Genomic DNA, 20,732 nt, shown 5'->3' with positions numbered 1-20,732 from the left:
AGTATTGGCACCCTCAGCCTAATACTTGGTTGCACAACCTTTAGCCAAAATAACTGCGAACAACCGCTTCCGGTAACCATCAATGAGTTTCTTACAATGCTCTGCTGGAATTGTAGACCATTCTTCTTTGGCAAACTGCTCCAGGTCCCTGATATTTGAAGGGTGCCTTCTCCAAACTGCCATTTTGAGATCTCTCCACAGGTGTTCTATGGGATTCAGGTCTGGACTCATTGCTGGCCACCTTAGAAGTCTCCAGTGCTTTCTCTCAAACCATTTTATAGTGCTTTTGGAAGTGTGTTTTGGGTCATTGTCCTGCTGGAAGACCCATGACCTCTGAGGGAGAACCCGCTTTCTCATACTGGGCCCTACATTATGCTGCAAAATTTGTTGGTAGTCTTCAGACTTCATAATGCCATGCACACGGTCAAGCAGTCCAGTGCCAGAGGCAGCAAAGCAACCCCAAAACATCAGGGAACCTCCGCCATGTTTGACTGTAGGGACCGTGTTCTTTTCTTTGAATGCCTCTTTTTTTTTCCTGTACACTCTATGTTGATGCTTTTTCACAAAAAGCTCTACTTTTGTCTCATCTGACCAGAGAACATTCTTCCAAAACGTTTTAGGCTTTCTCAGGTAAGTTTTGGCAAACTCCAGCCTGGCTTTTTTATGTCTCGGGGTAAGAAGTGGGGTCTTCCTGGGTATCCTACCATACAGTCCCTTTTCATTCAGACGCCGACGGATAGTATGGGTTGACACTGTTGCACCCTCGGACTGCAGGGCAGCTTGAACTTGTTTGGATGTTAGTCGAGGTTCTTTATCCACCATCCGCACAATCTTGCGTTGAAATCTCTCGTCAATTTTTATTTTCCGTCCACATCTAGGGAGGTTAGCCACAGTGCCATGGGCTTTAAACTTCTTGATGACACTGCGCACGGAAGACACAGGAACATTCAGGTCTTTGGAGATGGACTTGAGCCTTGAGATTGCTCATGCTTCCTCACAATTTGGTTTCTCAAGTCCTCAGACAGTTCTTTGGTCTTCTTTCTTTTCTCCATGCTCAATGTGGTCACACAAGGACACAGGACAGAGGTTGAGTCAACTTTAATCCATGTTAACTGGCTGCAAGTGTGATTTAGTTATTGCCAACACCTGTTAGGTGCCACAGGTAAGTTACAGGTGCTGTTAATTACACGAATTAGAGAAGCATCACATGATTTTTCAAAGGGTGCCAATACTTTTGTCCACCCCCCTCTTTTAGGTTTGGTGTGGAATTATATCCAATTTGGCTTTAGGACAATTCTTTTTGTGTTTTTTTCATTGAAGACAAATTAAATGAAGAGAATAATACCAAAGAATTTGTGATTGCAATCATTTTCAGGAAGAAACTGAGTATTATCTGGCAGAATTGCAGGGGTGCCAATACTTTTGGCCAGCACTTTAGCTCTTTGAAAGACAAGTCCAGCAATACCTTTACATGGCCTGTCCATTCCTTCTCTACTGAGAAATCAGTGTTTGAATTGATATGCTAATGAGACTGTAGATCTGAAGCCTCTGTCACTAAAACCCTATTCCCCATCCAGCACTGATTACTTGTTGACTTACAGCCTTTATGGTACGTGTCTTCAGGCAAAGGACATGTTAGTAAATCAGGAGGAGACAGCATTGGACAGAGAATAGAGCTGTAGTGGCAGAGACTTTATCATAGAATCATAGAATGTTAGAGTTGGAAGGGACTTCCAGGGTCGTCGTGTTCAATGCAGGATTCACTAAACCATCTCAGACAGATGTCTGTCCATCCTCTGTTTGAAGACTTCCATTGAAGGAGAACTCACAACCTCCCGTGGCAGCCTTTAGATCTAATTTACACATCAATCCAAACTCTAATTTCTCAGTAATGAGGAACACACTGGCCATGTAAAGGTATTGCTGGACTTGTCTTTGAAAGAGCTACATGCACATATAAATAGTTTGTGGTGTGAAATCCTGCTGACAGATTCCCTTAACCCCTTACCAGGGTTCAATGTTGGCTCACTGTCCTTGATGCTGGTTCAGTGGCTGAGCCTGCATCTTTCCTGGCAGATGATAACTGTGTTATTCAACCATCATGTACCTCTAACAGCTGCTAGTGGAGTGGTGTTCTGCCTGTGGCTGTTAACCTATTAAATGCCACTATCCATCTGTGAAAGCAGCATTCACAGAGCAACGCCTGAGGGTGCGCTGTTATAACTGCCTACCGGTGCCTCCGACTGTGGGGCACCAATCACTTCCCATGACAGCCATGGGTTTACTGAAGACCACTTGCCTATCATGACGGTACTCCATCCGGCTCTCATAAAAGACAGATTTTTTTTTCTATACACAGCAGTACTGTAGAATTGCTGTGTATAGTACAAGTGATAGGACAACCAAAGGTCCAAGTCCCCAAAGGGGATTAACAAATACATTGAATATTAAAAAAAAAGATGTTTTTTAAAAAATCTGAAAAAAATAGTTTGAACTACCCCTCCCTTTCCCACATTAAAAATAAATATGAAAAATACACATATGTGGTATCTCCATGTCCCTTAAAGATCCGATCTATTAAAATATAAAGTTAATTAACCTGATTGTTAAAGAGAAATAAAATCGAAACCCCAGAATGTCCGTTTTTTGGCCACTGCAAACAAAATGCAATAAAAAGCAATCTAAACTTCGTATGTACCCCAAAGTGGTATGAATAAAAATGTCTTCTTGTCACACAAAAAAACAATCCCTCATAAAGCTCCATTGAATGTTGAATGAAAACATTACAGGTCTCTGAAAATGGTGACGCAAGTGAATTTTGTTTTACAAATTTCTGATTTTTTTTCACCACTAAAAAAAAAATCTATGCAAGTTTGTTATCTCCGTAATCATACTGACCTGGAAAATCATATTGCTTGGTTGGTAATTTCTACAGCATAACGAACACCGTAAAAACAAAACCCAAAAAACATTTGCAACGTCTCAAAATTTCGCTGCACTTTTTTTCCCTGTTTTCCAGTACAGGGTAAAAAAGATGATGTCATTCAAAAGTACAACTTGTCCCACAAAAAAACAAGCCCTTTTATGACCATACAGAAAAATAAAAAAGTTATAGCATTTGGAAGAAAGAGAGGAAAAATGGAAAATAGCCGCATTGGGAAGGGGTTAGAGCCGCTGCTGAACAATGCAATAAAGAAATGCTCCAACAAATCTGCAGCAAAAATTCATAAAGCATCTATCAAGAAGCAGTGCAGCTTGCTATTGCTCATTTTGGTACAGACACATGCAGAAAAAACGCTGCGTTTCCACACATGGGAACAAACCCTAAGGATTTTTTCTTTTCCTACCTGAAGCAAAACTTCAGTATTTTGGGGTGAAGTTACATTTTACTTTTACAGAGATTCTGCTCAGTCATCTCTACCAGATTTAGCATCTTAGGCCAGATTCACACGGTCAGTATTTTACCTCAGTATTTGTAAGCCAAAACCAGGAGTGGAACAATCACAGGAAAAGTATAGTAGAAACACATCACCACTTCTGTATTTATCACCCACTCCTGGTTTTCTCTTACAAATACTGATCAAATACTGAACGTGTGAACGCGGCCAAAGTCTCAGTAACAAAATAGCAGTTGTAGAAAAGATAGTATTACACCACTGGTTTCCCACACTCTACTAATTATTTACTTTCATAATTTCCTCTAGAGTCAACCACTTGGTAATAAAGTGGAAATGGAAATTGCAAGTATGCTAGAAAAAAATTCAACACTCCTCAAATTTGGTTATCATTTCACCCAGCAAGGACCGAGATTGCGAGCATCTACTGCCATGATGAACAATAATGATCTCGGTAAGATGATAATATGGATACTGGGTAATATATCTGACATTTGCAACATGATTGTAACATTGAGAATGTTTTTGCTTTCCACTGAAATAGAGACCTATTGTTTACTTGGAGGTTTTGATGCCACCTGTTACTCAAAGTCTTTTAGAATATCAAGTTAATTGTAGTGCTTGCCACAAGTTGGTTACTTCATTTATGCAGCCTGCATTTATGAAAGATAGTAATAACAAGATTTAAAGAAGCACTCCTAAATACTTTTTTTTATAAATCAGTGTATATGTGTACGCGGCCGCCTTTTCCGGTATCTAGCGCTGTTTCGGTCCTCTTGAGAGTGACATCACCGCTCGTTAGACTATTTGTATTACTGTTATGGTCTATGTGTGAGCCAGAAGTCTCTTATATAATGTAAGCCTATGGAGCTCACTTGTGGACTTCATGGAAGAAGATCGAGGAGGAAACCACTGTTGAAAAAAATTAAAGAAACAGTGAGATTGAAATTTGCCAAAATGCATTTTGACAAGCCACAAAGCTTCTGGTAAAATCCATTGGACACATAAGACAAAACTGGAGCTTTTTGGTAATTCATATCAGCTCAATGTTCACAGATGCAAAAATGAAGCAAGCAAAAAAAAACATTGTGCCTATTGTGAAACATGGAATAAGCTTGGTTATGTTTTGGGGCTGCTATGCATCTGGCATAGCAGTCCCAAATCTGTGCAGGGTACAATGAAATCTCAAGACTAACAAGGCACTCTGGGGGGGTGCATTATACTATATGGAGAATTATGGAGGCGCATTATACTATATGGAAAGCTATGTGGGGCCATTATAATATTTGGAGGGTTATGTGGGGGGCCATTATACTGTATGCAAGCAACTATACAGTGTGAAGGTTTGTGTGGTGTCCATCATACTGTGTGGGGGCCATTATACTGTTTGGTGGGCTAGTGCGGATGTAACGATCTTTGTTTTGGGTCCCCTGAGGAAGAGGTCCGTTCGACGTAGAAACGCATTCGGAATAAACTGCAATCTATACTATTTCTATTCATTGAATCCTGTGAATTCTTCACCAGCAGTGCAGCACACCCACAATTCTCCTTCTTAGTAAATTTGGCAGTCAGGCACTATAAAAATCTGTTTTTGTTTTTTTTTTTACTCTATAGCTGGTTAACTTACTGGCCTGGGGCGTATTAGTATGCCCCGGGGCCATCACCCCCGGTTCAGTCAAGTCACCGGCGGTGAGCCCGCACTGAACCGGGCACATGTCAGCTGATTCTTACAGCTGACATGTGCCCGCAACAGCCGCGGGTGGAATCGTGATCCACCCGCGGCTGTTAACATGTTAAATGCCGATGTCAATCTCTGACAGCAGCATTTAACATCTCTACGCTGGAAGCGTGGCATTAGCCCCGCCCATCGGTGACCCCGTCATGTGATCGTGGGTCACCGATGGGTGGTCATGGCAACCCTGGGGTCTGCAGCAGACTCCAGTGGTTGTCATGTAAAGATTACTATGAGCGCCACCTAGTGGTCGGCGCTTATAGTACAGGAGCATTTCTGCTACATAGAGGTGATCTGCTGATCACCTCTATATAGCAGAGGCGATCAGACAGTTGCTGCTTCTAGTCTCCTATGGAGACTATTGAAGCATACAAAAGTTTAAAAAAAAAAAAGTTTTTAAAAATATAAAAAAAATAAAAAAATATAAAAGTTTAAATCACCCCCCTTTTGCCCCATTCAAAATAAAATAATAAAAAATAAACCCCACATACACATATTTGGTATCACCGCGTTCAGAAACGCCCGATCTATCAATATAAAAAATAATTAATCCGATCGGTAAATGGTGTAACGAGAAAAAAATTCCAAACGCCAGAATTACGTTTTTTTGGTTGCCGCAACATTGCAATAAAATGCAATAACGGGCGATCAAAACATCGGATCTACCCCAAAATGGTATCAATAAAAACGTCAGCTTGGCGTGCAAAAAATAAGCTCTCACCCAGCCCTAGATCCCGAAAAATGGAGACGCTACGGGTCTCGGAAAATGGTGCCATTTTATTTATTTTTTTTAGCAAACTTTGGATTTTTTTTTCAACACTTAAATAAAAAAGAACCTGTACATGTTTGGTGTCTACGAACTCATAATGACCTGGAGAATAATAATGGCAGGTCAGTGTTAGCATACAGTGAACGTGGAAAGAAAAAAAAAATAAAATAACTGTGGAATTGCATTTTTTTGCAATTTCACCGCACTTGGAATTTTTTTCCTGTTTTCCAGTACATGATATGGTAAAACTAGTAATGACGTTGAAAAGTACAACTTGTCCTGCAAAAAATAAGCCCTCACATGGCCATATTGACCAAAAAATAAAAACGCTATGGCTCTGGGAACAATGGGAGCATAAAACGAAAATGCAAAAAACGGAAAATCCCAAGATCGCGAAGGGGTTAAAAATCTGCACTTTTACAGATGTACCCTTAAAGGGTTTTTCTGACGAACATAAGTTCATTCACTAGATCTTGGAATAAAAATAAGTTCCACAATTGGATGTGATTAAAACAAATGTTCCTGTGCTGAGATAATCTTATAAGTGTGTCCCTGCTGTGTACTGTGTAATGGCTGTGTCTGACCGTACAGGAACATGGTCTGATCATACCACATCTCCTGGGCAGGGGAGGAAACAAAAGAGTATACAGACATTACAGCAGGGGGTCACAGCTGATTATTTCTTTGAGGTAAAACATTGCTTAAAAACAGAAGAATGTTTTACCTCACAGAATGAGCTGTGACCCCCTGCTGTACTGTCTGTATACTCTTTTGCTTCCTCCCCTGCCCAGGAGATGTGGTATGATCAGACCATGTTCCTGTACAGTCAGACACAGCCATTACACAGTACACAGCAGGAACACATTTATAAGATCATCTCAGCACAGGAACATTTTATTTTTAATCATTTCCTATTGTGTACTTTATTTTCATTCCAAGATCTAGTGAATAAAATTAACTTTTGTGTTCATTTAAATAAACATTATCTTTATCTGCCTTTAGACCCTTGGTGACTATAGCAATAGACACTTGTGTAAAAAATAGAATAAAGAATCAAATTTCATTTAGAACGTGTGCATTGCATATTTTTCATCATGTCCGTATATATGACAATGAGATCAGTGATGTGCTTCTTGTTTACAGCTCGTATACATAGATCTGATGAGCCGTGGCCTAACTTTTCAGCTCTGGACCTGGAGGATGTATAAGTATAGATACAATCTCTATACATTTCTCTTGCCATTTCTTCATTTTCTATGCCACAGGCAGTGCTCTTGTCTGCCACCCTTCGACTCTTTACCGCAGTACTCTCACCTTGCTTTCTTCATTTCACCACAATGCTTTTTTCTCTACTCAGAACTTGATTGCTTTGGCTATATTCTTTACCTTATTAATATTACATTATTCTCAGTGATGTGAAATGACAATTGACATTGTATGTTTACGTATTTAAACAGGTCCGATGATAAATTAGCTCTGCCCCTTACAGACTTCGCCATAAGTAGTAGTGTTTTAACTCTACCACTTTTTCCAAAACTCCATAAACAAGGAAAAATAAATACATTTTTGATTTTAGGTAAAAACTAAAAAAAAATGCACCACATTAATTTTTTCTATATTTTTGTATATTTTTATATGCTTACCCAAAATCTGGAGAAACTATGAAGAATAAACTGAGCAGAAATACCAAACTTATTCTCCTTCTCTGATTGGCAAAATTTTACTTGATAGGTTACAATTCATTATCTCGTTTCTCCATCACTAAAATAAACTTTCACTTGTTTAAAAGCTTTGTCCAAATTTTGGAAAAGTGATAAGAAGAAGATATTTTTTATTACGGTGGTGACCTCCAATCCATAGAACCTGCCAATCCATCATTGATTGATCATTGATGGATTGGCAGGTTCTATGGATTGGAGGTCATCACCTTAATAGAAAAATATCTTCTTATCACTTTTTGATAGATGCCAGCATAGGGGAGCAAGGTAGTAATTCTTTAACTATCTCTGTCCTCTCTCCTCCCTGCATGTGCCTAGATTGCTGGGCACATGGTATATGGCAGGATGAGAACAGTAGTTCATGCCAGCAGTGCTGAAGTACACCGCTGTTGAAGTGGGCCTTTTCAACTGTCTATTTTCCTTGCTCCTTGTGACTTTTTCTAAATCTGATGGAAATGTAGTTAAGGTCATGTTCACATGTCACGTATATGACATGTGAACATGACATGGATTTCAAGGTGAACAATCTGCAGCATATTAAAGTAGCAAGGTGAGATTTCTAGAAATCTCGAGGTTTTTTATGCATCTTTTAGAGCCAAAGCCAGAATTGGTTTAAAAAGGAATAAGGGCTATTTCAGATGTCCATGATAATCGGTCTGATGTCGGATCACAATGCATGGATTGGCCGCACATCTCCTGACCCGATCGTGATGGCTTCATATATTTCTATGAAGCTGTCACGTTCGGGTCAGGAGATGGGCAGCCAATCCATGCATTGTGATCCGACATCAGACCGATTATCATGGACATCTGAAACAGCCATTACTTTTACTACTCCTGCTCTATTAAAAGATCGAACAAGTGCTCACTTTGCTTTGTACAGAACTGCAGTACTGAATTTTTTAATATACATATATTTTTTTACACAAAGTCTTAGTTTTGTTTTAACCATGAGCTACTAGAACTAAAGGGACATGATACTAAATCAGGAAGATTGTATTCAGAAAATGGGGAAGTCAATATCTAAATACCGTATATCTAACTAACATGATGTATAATTTACATTTCTCAGTCAAAGGTTGTTAGAATCTGTCCTCTGATTGCAAAGTTAAACATTGGTCATAAATCAGTAGATAATGGTTTAGGAATTGCTTTTTAGCGCATATATATATACAGTGCCTACAAGTAGTATTCAACCCCCTGCAGATTTAGCTGGTTTGATAAGATGCAAATAAGTTAGAGCCTTCAAACTGCAAACGAGAGTAGGTTTTATGAACAGAAGCATAAATCTTACAAACCAAAAAGTTATGTTGCTCAGTTGAATTTTATTAAATTTTAAACATAAAAGTGTGGGTCAATTATTATACAACCCCTATGTTTAATATTTTGTGGAATAACCCTTGTTTGCAATTACAGCTAATAATCGTCTTTTATAAGACCTGATCAGGCCGGCACAGGTCTGTGGAGTTATCTTGGCCCACTCCTCCATGCAGATCTTCTCCAAGTTATCTAGGTTCTTTGGGTGTCTCATGTGGACTTTATTCTTGAGCTCCTTCCACAAGTTTTCAATTGGGTTAAGGTCAGGAGACTTACTAGGCCACTCCAACACCTTGACTTTTTCCCTCTTGAACCAGGCCTTGGTTTTCTTGGCTGTGTGCTTTGGGTCGTTGTCTTGTTGGAAGATGAAATTACGACCCATCTTAAGATCCTTGATGGAGGAGCGGAGGTTCTTGGCCAAAATCTCCAGGTAGGCCGTGCTATCCATCTTCCCATGGATGCGGACCAGATGGCCAGGCCCCTTGGCAGAGAAATAGCCCCACAGCATGATGCTGCCACCACCATGCTTGACTGTAGGGATGGTATTCTTGGGGTCGTATGCAGTGCCATCCAGTCTCCAAACGTCACGTGTGTGGTTGGCACCAAAGATCTCGATCTTGGTCTCATCAGACCATAGAACCTTGAACCAGTCTGTCTCAGAGTCCTCCAAGTGATCATGAGCAAACTGTAGACGAGCCTTGACATGACGCTTTGAAAGTAAAGGTACCTTACGGGCTCGTCTGGAACGGAGACCATTGCGGTGGAGTACGTTACTTATGGTATTGACTGAAACCAATGTCCCCACTGCCATGAGATCTTCCCGGAGCTCCTTCCTTGTTATCCTTGGGTTAGCCTTGACTCTTCGGATAAGCCTGGCCTCGGCACGGGAGGACACTTTCAAAGGCTGTCCAGGCCGTGGAAGGCTAACAGTAGTTCCATAAGCCTTCCACTTACGGATGATGCTCCCAACAGTGGAGACAGGTAGGCCCAACTCCTTGGAAAGGGTTTTGTACCCCTTGCCAGCCTTGTGACCCTCCACGATCTTGTCTCTGATGGCCTTGGAATGCTCCTTTGTCTTTCCCATGTTGACCATGTCTGAGTGCTGTTCACAAGTTTGGGGAGGGTCTTAAATAGTCAGAAAAGGCTGGCAAAAGAGATCTTTAATCCACACATGTGAAGCTCATTATTCTTGGTGCCTGAACTACTTCTTAATACTTTAGGGGTACCAAACAGAATTCTTGTGGTTTGAGGGGTTGAATAATAAATGACACTCTGAATTAACTTTTTACGTTTAAAAAAAAATAAAAAATTGCTGCAGTGCATTTTCCACTTCCAGGCTGATCTACAAATGTCACAGTGCCAAGTTAATTCCGCATGTGTCAACCAGCTAAATCTGCAGGGGGTTGAATACTACTTGTAGGCACTGTGTATATTATATATATATATATATACACATACATACTGCTCAAAAAAATAAAGGGAACACTTAAACAACAGAATATAACTCCAAGTGAATCAAACTTCTGTGAAATCAAACTGTCCACTTAGGAAGCAACACTGATTGACAATCAATTTCACATGCTGTTGTGCAAATGGAATAGACAATAGATGGAAATTATTGGCAATTATCAAGACACCCTCAATAAAGGAGTAGTTCTGCAGGTGGGGACCACAGACCACATCTCGGTACCAATGCTTTCTGGCTGATGTTTTGGTCACTTTTGAATGTTGGTTGTGCTTTCACACTTGTGGTAGCATGAGACGGACTCTACAACCCACAGAAGTTGCTCAGGTAGTGCAGCTCATCCAGGATGGCACATCAATGCGAGCTGTGGCAAGAAGGTTTGCTGTGTCTGTCTGCATAGTGTCCAGAGGCTGGAGGCGCTACCAGGAGACAGGCCAGTACATCAGGAGACGTGGAGGGGGCCGTAGGAGGGCAACAACCCAGCAGCAGGACCGCTACCTCCGCCTTTGTGCAAGGAGGAACAGGAGGAGCACTGCCAGAGCCCTGCAAAATGACCTCCAGCAGGCCACAAATGTGCCTGTGTCTGCACAAATGGTTAGAAACCGACTCCATGAGGGTGGTATGAGGGACTGACGTCCACAGATGGGGGTTGTGCTCACAGCCCAACACCGTGCAGGACGCTTGGCACTTGCCACAGAACACCAGGATTGGCAAAGTCGCCACTGGAGCCCTGTGCTCTTCACAGATGAAAGCAGGTTCACACTGAGCACATGTGACAGACGTGACAGAGTCTGGAGACGCCATGGAGAGCAATCTGCTGCCTGCAACATCCTTCAGCATGACCGGTTTGGCAGTGGGTCAGTAATGGTGTGGGGTGGCATTTCTTTGGAGGGCCGCACTGCGCTCCATGTGCTCACCAGATGTAACCTGACTGCCATTAGGTACCGAGATGAGATCCTCAGACCCCTTGTGAGACCATATGCTGGTGCGGTTGGCCCTGGGTTCCTCCTAATGAAGGACAATGCCAGACCTCATGTGGCTGGAGTGTGTCAGCAGTTCCTGCAAGATGAAGGCATTGAAGCTATGGACTGGCCCGCTCGTTCCCCAGACCTGAATCCGATTGAGCACATCTGGGACATCATGTCTCACTCCATCCACCAACGTTACGTTGCACCACAGACTGTCCAGGAGTTGGCGGATGCTTTAGTCCAGGTCTGGGAGGAGATCCCACAGGGGACCATCCGCAACCTCATCAGGAGCATGCCCAGGCATTGTAAGAAGGCCATGCAGGCAAGTGGAGGCCACGCACAATACTGAGACTCATTTTGACTTGTTTTAAGGACATTACATCAAAGTTGGATCAGCCTGTAGTGTGTTTTTCCACTTTAATTTTGGGGGTGACTCCAAATCCAGGCCTCCATTGGTTAATACATTTGATTTCCATTGATGACTTTTGTGTGATTTTGTTGTTAGCACATTCAACTTTGTACAGAACAAAGTATTCAATGAGAATATTTCATTCATTCAGATCTAGGATGTGTTATTTCAGTGTTCCCTTTATTTTTTTGAGTAGTGTGTATGTATATATATATATATATATATATATATATATATTATATTACAAATCCTTTAAAATAAAAAGGGAAGTGGGAGACAGAGTATTTAAGTGGTACACAATGTTGGATGAAGAGAATAAGTCTATAAAATTTATAGAAAAAAATATTACTGTCAATAATATTTCTAATTTCCTTAACAGTGAGGAAGAGAAGGCTGGCCGACCTGGATGGCCCAATATTTCCAAAATGCCGAAGCGGGGTGTGAAACGAAGGTGAAGAGAGCACCACACAGCAGGACCTTTTCATTGAGAGTTTGTGCCAGGGTGCAGAATGCTTATACCAGAGTGAAAGCCCAACATCTGTATTTCATACCTCAGTACTCCACAATGCCAGACTTTATGCACCCAAATACTGCAATATGACGTCACCAAGGAGAAGAAACACACAACAACCAAAACTTCTGGAGATTCTTAGCTGCAGACCAACCTGATATTGTTAAACCTATTTTGCTACTAGTGTTTCTTGCATATTTGGGATCATTACATTGGTTATTCACATAAATACAGTTCAGTACATGATATTGTATGACTAAGCAGTGAATAACCTCTACTAATTATACAAATACAGAAAATACATTGAGTATCACTAACAGAAAACCACAAAAATTATAATAAACAGCTGTATTAAAGGGAACCTGTCAGGCGATTCATGTTGCCCAAACTATGGGCAGCATGAATTGCAGCTTGGCTGTACGATTGGAACCAGGTATATTATTTTATGAAGCGTTTCTGAGAAAATATAACTTAAAGATCTAGCCAGGGCCATGGCCAGAGACCAGACTAGTCTGATACCGTCCCTGGCCAGCTCTTCGCAGCACAACTAGAGGAAATTGACAGGTCTCTCCCTATGAACATGCAAGGGAGAGACTTGTCAATCATCTGCAATGGTGCTGGGAAGAGCCAGCTGGAAGCACAGCTGGACTAGTCTCACCTCCAGCTATGGTCCACGGCTAGATTTTTAAAGTATTTTTCCTGTAATTAAATTATATGGTTGCGGTTGTTAACCCAGACTGTGATACATGCTCACTGCAGGTTGGGCAGCATGAATCGCCTGACAGATTCCCTCTAACCTACATCAGATTACAGGAAACCACATTCTTTTTTTGATTGATAATTCAGGGCATTTTTCAGTTTGTGCTAGTTGTAAAAATATGATTTCTTTACACAAACTTTATCTTTTTATAGAAATATCGCCCAACTCAAACTCACTTTCCCACATTCCACATTTTTAGAAAAAAAATCCAAATTGACACTTGATTATACCACGCATAAAAAATTATATTTTACGTGGTATAAAGTTCTATAAATGTATATGTATGCACACACTCCTGTAAATCCATTAGTATAATTGTTATCACTCTATCACTGACCATTAAAGAAGCACTCGAGTGAAGTTTTTTTTTCTTTTTTACAAAATCAGTGTATATGTACTGTAATGTGTGATAATATACTCGCGTATCGCTGCCTTCTCCGGTATCCAGCGCTGTTCTGCTCTTCTTCTCAGTGATGTCATTTCTCTTCAGACCCTCGGGGTCACACTGCACTCTGCGTGAACCGGAAGTGGCTTTTGCAATGTAAGCCTATGGAGCGTCAGATCAAGGCTACGTAGGTTACATTGTAAGAGAGACGTCCGGCTCACATATAGTGCATAGAGTGACCTGGAGAGTCTGAAGAACGGTGATGTCACTGAGAAGAGGAGCAGATCAGTATCAAATAAGGAAGAAAAAGATAGCACTCACGGGTCTATAAAAATATTCACATTTATTCAATCACACTAAAACGTGAAGTGGGGAAAAGAGTGGTACACCTGGAGGACGACGGCAGTTTCGCTCCTAGCTTCGCTTCTACGGGTCAGAGTAGCAGAACAGCGCTGGATAGCGGGGAAGGCAGCAGTAGAAGAGTATAATTACACACTCACACTACATACACATATACACTTTGTTTTAGTAAAAAAACTTCATTAGAGAGCTTCTTTAAGTCTACAGTAGCCATGAAAGAATCACAGCTTTACCGTTATCATCTTACGGACTCACATTTTCACATAAAACACATAGCACACAATATTTATGTTAAGAAAAATGGAGCCTTTTAGGATGTTGCTGCATTATTGAAAGCTTTTGCTGTGCCAGTTATAAGAAATCCCTGAGCTACAAGAAACAGTAACTCATTAAAGCTGTGCTGTAGGAGTGAAAAAGTTGTCTGATCATGGCAGCACATTTTACAGCACATGAGTGTCCGCTTGCTCCCTGGAGGTATTAATATGTCAACAATATCATGTAATTGCACCTTTTAATCCTATATTGCGAAATATATGTCTCACTGTAGTATCTCTTAAGGGGACTATGTCAGTATGATCATCCCTACTAAGCCGTCTATGTAGGCATAAAATGATATATTAATATATGTGATCCAATGTCTTATTCTAGAGAAATCCACGTTTTTTATCTTATATGTAAATAAGCTCTTTAGGACTATGGACCAGGCACTGGTCTGCATGAGAATCTGCCTCCAGAGATTATTTTAAATGAAAGGAGGCATTACCAGTGTGATGTGTGATGGCCGCTCTCTGCTCTCCTGATCTCCCTGCACAGCGGTGTGTGATTATACCTGACACATATGCAGGTTCCTCCCAGCTTCCATCTCACAGGCAGACAGAGCTGTAATATTGTTGCAATATAGTAGAGTTGTGAGAGTTGCAGCAAATGTGTTTGCAATGAGACAAAGTTCAGTTGTCCTGTTCTGAGTTAGTTACATGACGCACACTGGTAACACCTCCTTTTATTAAAAATAATCTCTGAAGACAGATTCTCATGCAGATCAGTGTCCGGCTCATAGTCCTGAACAGCTCATTTACATATAGGAAAAACATGGATATCTCTGGAATAAGACATCAGATTGCAGATAACAATGCATTATTTTATTCAGCTTCCTATGACCTACATGCCCATATAGATGGCTTAGGAGGGCTTATCCTACAGACAGGTTCCTTTAAAGGATGACTGCTGAGGGTTCCACTTACTGATATATAGGCTGCCATTCATCAATATACCGCAGTACCACAAGATGGCAGCAATCTCAAAGCAATTAAAGCATTAAACGGGTTGTCCCATAAACAACATGGATCTATACAATTATCAATATGGTTGATATCAAAGTCACAAGCCAGTATTGCCAGCCATTGTGCTGTTTCTATATGCAGTATTTTTGGTTACAACTTGTTGATGTCTCCCTTTTATGTGCTAACTACGAACAAAATCAGATTTTCAAGTCAAAAAGTATTTAATAATTGCTACATCCAAGAATGAAGAATATCATTGCTAAGCAATGCCTTATTACTGCTAAGTATTTTCATCTGCCATACATTTATTTTTGTGAAGCTTCTCTTTGCATACAGGTCTGATTCAACCATTGTTTGTAATGTATACTAGAATATATGAAATAGTAGAAAACATGATTACAGGGTTTAATATCGAAATCCTACTTGTGACAATATTGCTGATGAGTACCATCAGTTTATTGATGTTAAGATTCTCAGTTCTTTAAGGGGTGGTCCAGTCTTGTGGTGAAAGTCTGCAGTCACTCTGTGTCATTGCAGACTTCAGACTTCTTACAGCGTATTCACTATTCTGAATCCTTACAGTGTGCTCATTGCATGCTTTCAGAATTCTCAGGTGCTGCTGATAAGAACAGGCGGTCGAATGATGGAAAGTATGCATTTTGCATTCATGCATTCGCTTGCTGACTCGATGTGCCTGGCCTCTTTCAAACTAGTGAATTGAATGAGGCCGAACACGTCTAGTTGGATTGTGGCAGGAAGTATGCAAATTGCATCCTTGCCGATACGTACCCGACTACTATCACCAGCAACACCTGAGAATCCTGACAGCGTACAGTGCACATACTGTAAGGATTCAGAAGTCTGCAGTCACATAAAATGACTTCAGCTTTCACCACAAGACCAGACTACCCACTTAACATTTCACCCACCGGGCAATTATAGTTAAAGAGATATTTCAACCCAAGCAACCTATCACCCATCCACTGGATAGGTGATACCTGTTAGATCAGTGTGGGTTGCTCAAACCCCATCAATTGCTAGAATGGGTGATGCCAGAATCTAGCCTGAAGACCACAACCAGGTGGGGTTAAATGGAGGAGCAGGTCGCACAAGCGCCCTGCTACTTCACTTAAGTCTATTACTCTGACGAAGATATTTAAGCGCATTGCAACACTCTGCTATATTCAGGTATAGCTGCTGCTCTATTCAACTCCTAGCCATGGTCTGGAGGCCTTTATTAAAAGAAATTGTAGTAAAAACTTCACTTTTTCTTGCACCAGTAATAATTATTCTCCTTCATGTTTTACAGTGCATGGCAAATCAGAGAAACCGTGCGTGTCTTTGCCATTTGTAAAAATGAAGATGTTGTGTGCTGTGTTTAACAATTTACCTGTACCAAAGCCTCAATATCCTTTGAGTATACAATAAATCATATGCCTGTATAGTTTCGGTCATCTTTTACATTACTGATTAGATAGAAAGAAAAATACATTTTAAAGTATCTGTAAGACAATGCATATCCTATATGTAAGAAAGAACTTGGCCCACTAAGGGCATGCACACATGACATCTTTTAGACTTTGCCGTAACCTATTGGGAATGTTAAGCGGAAGATGCTTCAGGAAAGCGCTGGTGGTGTTATTTCTGACACTTCTTTTTTGTATACTGGTGCTTTTTATGGAAGCATGGCAGCCTTACCACCGGCCTATTTTTCTTTTTTTTTTAAATTTAATTTTGTAGGCTGTATAAAATAGTAAGCGACTTTCAAGCAGAAGACACCTGAAGAATTATCAGGTCACTTCTTTTAACCACTTTGCAGCTTTCGAAGCCTGAAGCCATCAACAGAAGCTGAAAAAGACTGAAGATATGAACAGCAAGTAATTTTAACATAGCGATTTAACATGGTGAATCGGTAGTTTTATTTTTGCAACCCGAAAGAAACTCACAAGTAATGCTTTGTCTTATAACCTAGACCTTTTCAGACATTCTGTAATAATTCAAAGTACAGAGGTAAAACAGAGGAAAAATTGCATACGAAAAGTATAGACATATACAATATTATTGTCATATTGTATGATTGCATGATGTATGTTTCATGCAATATTGTACGATTACCACCAAAGGAAAACACATAGGGGTATTTAAGCATTCCATCGTTGAAAGCATGCAAATGTGTACTTCATTATAATCTAGGACAAATAATGGGAGCATGAATAAAAGATAATCACACTTGATTTATCTTTTATTCATTCAGCCATGCACTGTTGAAATACAGTTTTTATAAAGAAGGTCCAGATTATAAGACAGAATTGTCACTTGATAAATAACTTTGGATTGCAAAAATGAAACTATCGATTCATCATCACCTATCGGAGTGCCAATTTCTGTCTTACACTGCATTCTCTGATTTTTATGTATCTTTTCTAAGGCATGAGTTTATTGTATTGTACACAAAACAGGCGTGAGATTATATACATAAAGAACAAAAAATCTACAACAGAGACTCAGGTGTTTGCAGCTGCTGATCCACATATAAATGATAGGCAAGGGTAATATGTAACCTCTATATACACAAACTCATAAAGTGCTAGTGCGTAAATGATATTAAAAATGTCATATTATGAGACAAAACCAGACCAAAGTGCAAGACATATTATTAAGTATGTACTAATCTATGATTATGAAAGAAGTCTATATCATCATAAGGACTGGTATAAGCTGGTATATAAAGTGCTAGTGCATAAATGATGTAACAAAACATAGCATGCAAATAAATCAAATCAGATGAAAAGTTCATCCAGCACAGCTTTCACTTATAACCATAATAATAGTCCCCACAATCACGGAGACTTAGGGTATGTAAACCCAAAAGGTCAGCTAATGGTCTTGATCCATAAAAAGGACCCTCTTATCTATATCAACCTGTGTGGACCAGCTGTGCTTACAGCCCCAACGCGCGTTTCGCATGGGCTTCCTTGGTGTGCCATAAATAACTGTGTGTCATGACCAGCTTTAAATAAATACCTCCACAGGTGTCAGATATTCAACGTCATAACTGGTGCATATGTGATACCACATCTGCCGGATGTTGTTTCACTTCTGGCCTTCCAAATGACACAGCGTGTCACAGCTAGAATCAGGCTCTCTGGTCCTTCATCATGCTACTCTTGGACTACATAACAAAAATCTGAAGCAATCGTGAGCGGCACATGAGCTGCGCCCGTGTGATCACCCCTGGGAGCCCAGCTTACGTGATAGCTGAGCCCCGACTCTCACAGCCAGGAGCCACCACACAGGCGGAAGCCCACACTGCCCAGCTGTTTAACCCCCTAAATGCCGGAATCGATATCGATCACAATATTTAGGAGGCTGGGAGAGGGAAAGGGCTCCCTCTCCCTTCCAATCGGCATCTCCGTGACATCATCGCGAGGACCCGATTGTTGCCATGGCAACCAGAGGTCATCATGATGACCCTGGGGTCTGACAGCTACGGCAAGCCTGTCTCTAAAAGTCTTCTGTTGGTGTAATATTGACAGGTAGAAAGCATTGCAATGCTTTATACCAGCGATCAGGGTGATAAAGTTCCCATAGAGGGACTAAGTAAAAAAAAACAGAAAAAAAATTGTAAAAATATATTCTCTAAAAACCACAAAAAAAACATACCCATGAATACTTTTTTTTATGTACAAACGAAAATAAACAAAGAAAGTACACATATTTAGTATCGCCACGTCCGGAATGATCTGATCTATAAAACTGTCACACTAGTCTCACAAAAAAAGGCAAAAAACTACGCTTTTTCATCATACCACAAAAAGTGGAATAAACCATGTTAAAAAAAAGACTAATGTAAATGAAGAGGTATCGCTGAAAACGCCATCTTGTCCAGCAAAAAACAAGCCACCATACAGCTCAGTCAGTGGAGGAATAATAAAGTTATAGCTCTTCGAATATGGCAATGCAAAATCAATTTTTTTCTATAAAATAGTTTTTATTGTGTAAAAGCAGCAAAACATAAAGAAATTATATAAATGTGGTGTCGCCAGGGGCAGACCTACCGCCCGTGCAGCCGGTTCATTGAACGGGGGCCCCAGAGGGAGAGGGGGCCCCTCCAGCCTCCAGCAGGGCCGCCATCAGGGCATGACTGCCCTGACTCCAGCATGGGGCCCGGCCAGTCGGGGCCCCCTCAGAGCCCCGTTGGGGCCCCCCTCTTGTGCGTCTCCTCATGGAGACCCCCATGACCCCCCGCCGTCACATAACCGGAGATGTCCCTGCGCTCAGCATGGGACCAGGGTCATCTCCGGTCATGTGACGGTGCCGGCACAATACTTACCCCTCCCTGTGCCTCCGCAGCGTCTTCCGCGTCCTCTGACTGTGACGTCTCAGGTCAGAGGGCGCGGTGATATGTTTACACCGCACGCGATCTCTCCTGAGCTGTCACAGCGCAGAGCGGGAAGACGCGGGCGATGCTGGAGTCCGGATCAGCATCAGGTGAGAAGTGAGGTGAGTATTTGATTTTTTTTTTTTATGTATGGGGGCATGGGGCATTATATGGTGGGGGGAGAGTGGGTGTGACATCCTGCATGGGGCATTATATGGGGGGGGTGACATCCTGCATGGGGCATTATATGGGGGGGTGACATCCTGCATGGGGCATTATATGAGGGGAGAAGTGACATCCTGCATGGGGCATTATAAGGGAGGGGGTGTGACATCCTGCATGGGGCTTTATATGGGGGGTGATATACTGCATGGGGCATTATATGGGGGGGTGACATACTGCATGGGGCATTATATGGGGGGAAGGGGGGAAGTGACGTCCTGCATGGGGCATTATAAGGGAGGGGGTGTGACATCCTGCATGGGGCATTATAAGAGGAGGAGGGGGGAATTGACATCCTGCATGGGGCATTATATGGGGGAGGGGGGAATTGACATCCTGCATGGGGGCATTATATGGGGGTGGGGGGTGGTGTGACATCCTGCATGGGGCATTATAAGAGGGGGAGGGGGGAAGTGACATCCTGCATGGGGCATTATAAGAGGGGAAGGGGGGAAGTGACATCCTGCATGGGGCATTATAAGGGAGGGGGTGTGACATCCTGCATGGGGCATTATATGGGGGTGGGGGGGAGTGTGACATCCTGCATGGGGCATTATAAGAGGGGAAGGGGGGAAGTGACATCCTGCATGGGGCATTATAAGGGAGGGGGGGGCGTGACATCCTGCATGGGGCATTATAAGGGAGGGGGTAGACATCCTGCATGGGGCATTATAAGAGGGGGAGGGGGGAATTGACATCCTGCATGGGGCATTATAAGGAGGGTGGGTGTGTGACATACTGCATGGGGCATTATAAGGAGGGGTGGTGTGTGACATCCTGCATGGGGCATTATAAGGGAAGGGGTGGTCTGACATACTGCATGGGGCATTGAAAAGGGAAGTGACATCCTGCAAGGGGCATTATATGGGGGGAGAGGTGACATCCTGCATGGGGCATTTTATGGGGGGTAGAGGTGACATCCTGCATAGGGCATTAAAAGGGGGGTGTCACCCTGCATGGGGCATTATAAGGGGGGGAACAGCCTGCATGGAGCATTACATGGGGGCCAATATTCTGTATGGAGTGTTATATGGGGGTCAGTATTCTGTATGGAGCGTTA

General features: G+C 41.7%; 1 protein-coding gene across 3 annotated transcripts in view; it reads left to right on the top strand.

Annotated features, from left to right (window-relative positions):
* The window catches only part of TMOD1 (tropomodulin 1), an 89,146-nt gene extending 72,632 nt beyond the window's left edge, over nucleotides 1-16,514 (top strand). The window contains exons 9-11 of one of the 3 annotated variants that reach the window (XM_073664551.1): nucleotides 3,705-3,849; nucleotides 7,040-7,098; nucleotides 12,153-16,514. In XM_073664551.1, the coding sequence (XP_073520652.1) occupies nucleotides 3,705-3,849; nucleotides 7,040-7,098; nucleotides 12,153-12,155 (207 nt within the window). In that variant the 3' untranslated portion in view covers nucleotides 12,156-16,514. Of the gene's footprint in view, nucleotides 1-3,704; nucleotides 3,850-7,039; nucleotides 7,105-12,152 lie in introns of all 3 variants that reach the window. The other 2 variants (XM_073664534.1, XM_073664542.1) reach the window with 2 other exon arrangements.
* Nucleotides 16,515-20,732: the final 4,218 nt, after the last annotated feature.

Source organism: Phyllobates terribilis, unplaced genomic scaffold, assembly GCF_046119375.1.
Source record: "Phyllobates terribilis strain yellow unplaced genomic scaffold, ASM4611937v1 Scaffold_1__5_contigs__length_1240528914, whole genome shotgun sequence".
Lineage (NCBI taxonomy): Eukaryota > Metazoa > Chordata > Amphibia > Anura > Dendrobatidae > Phyllobates > Phyllobates terribilis.
The sequence above is the reverse complement of the archived record's forward strand: the minus strand, read 5'-3'. Positions and strand labels throughout refer to the sequence as shown.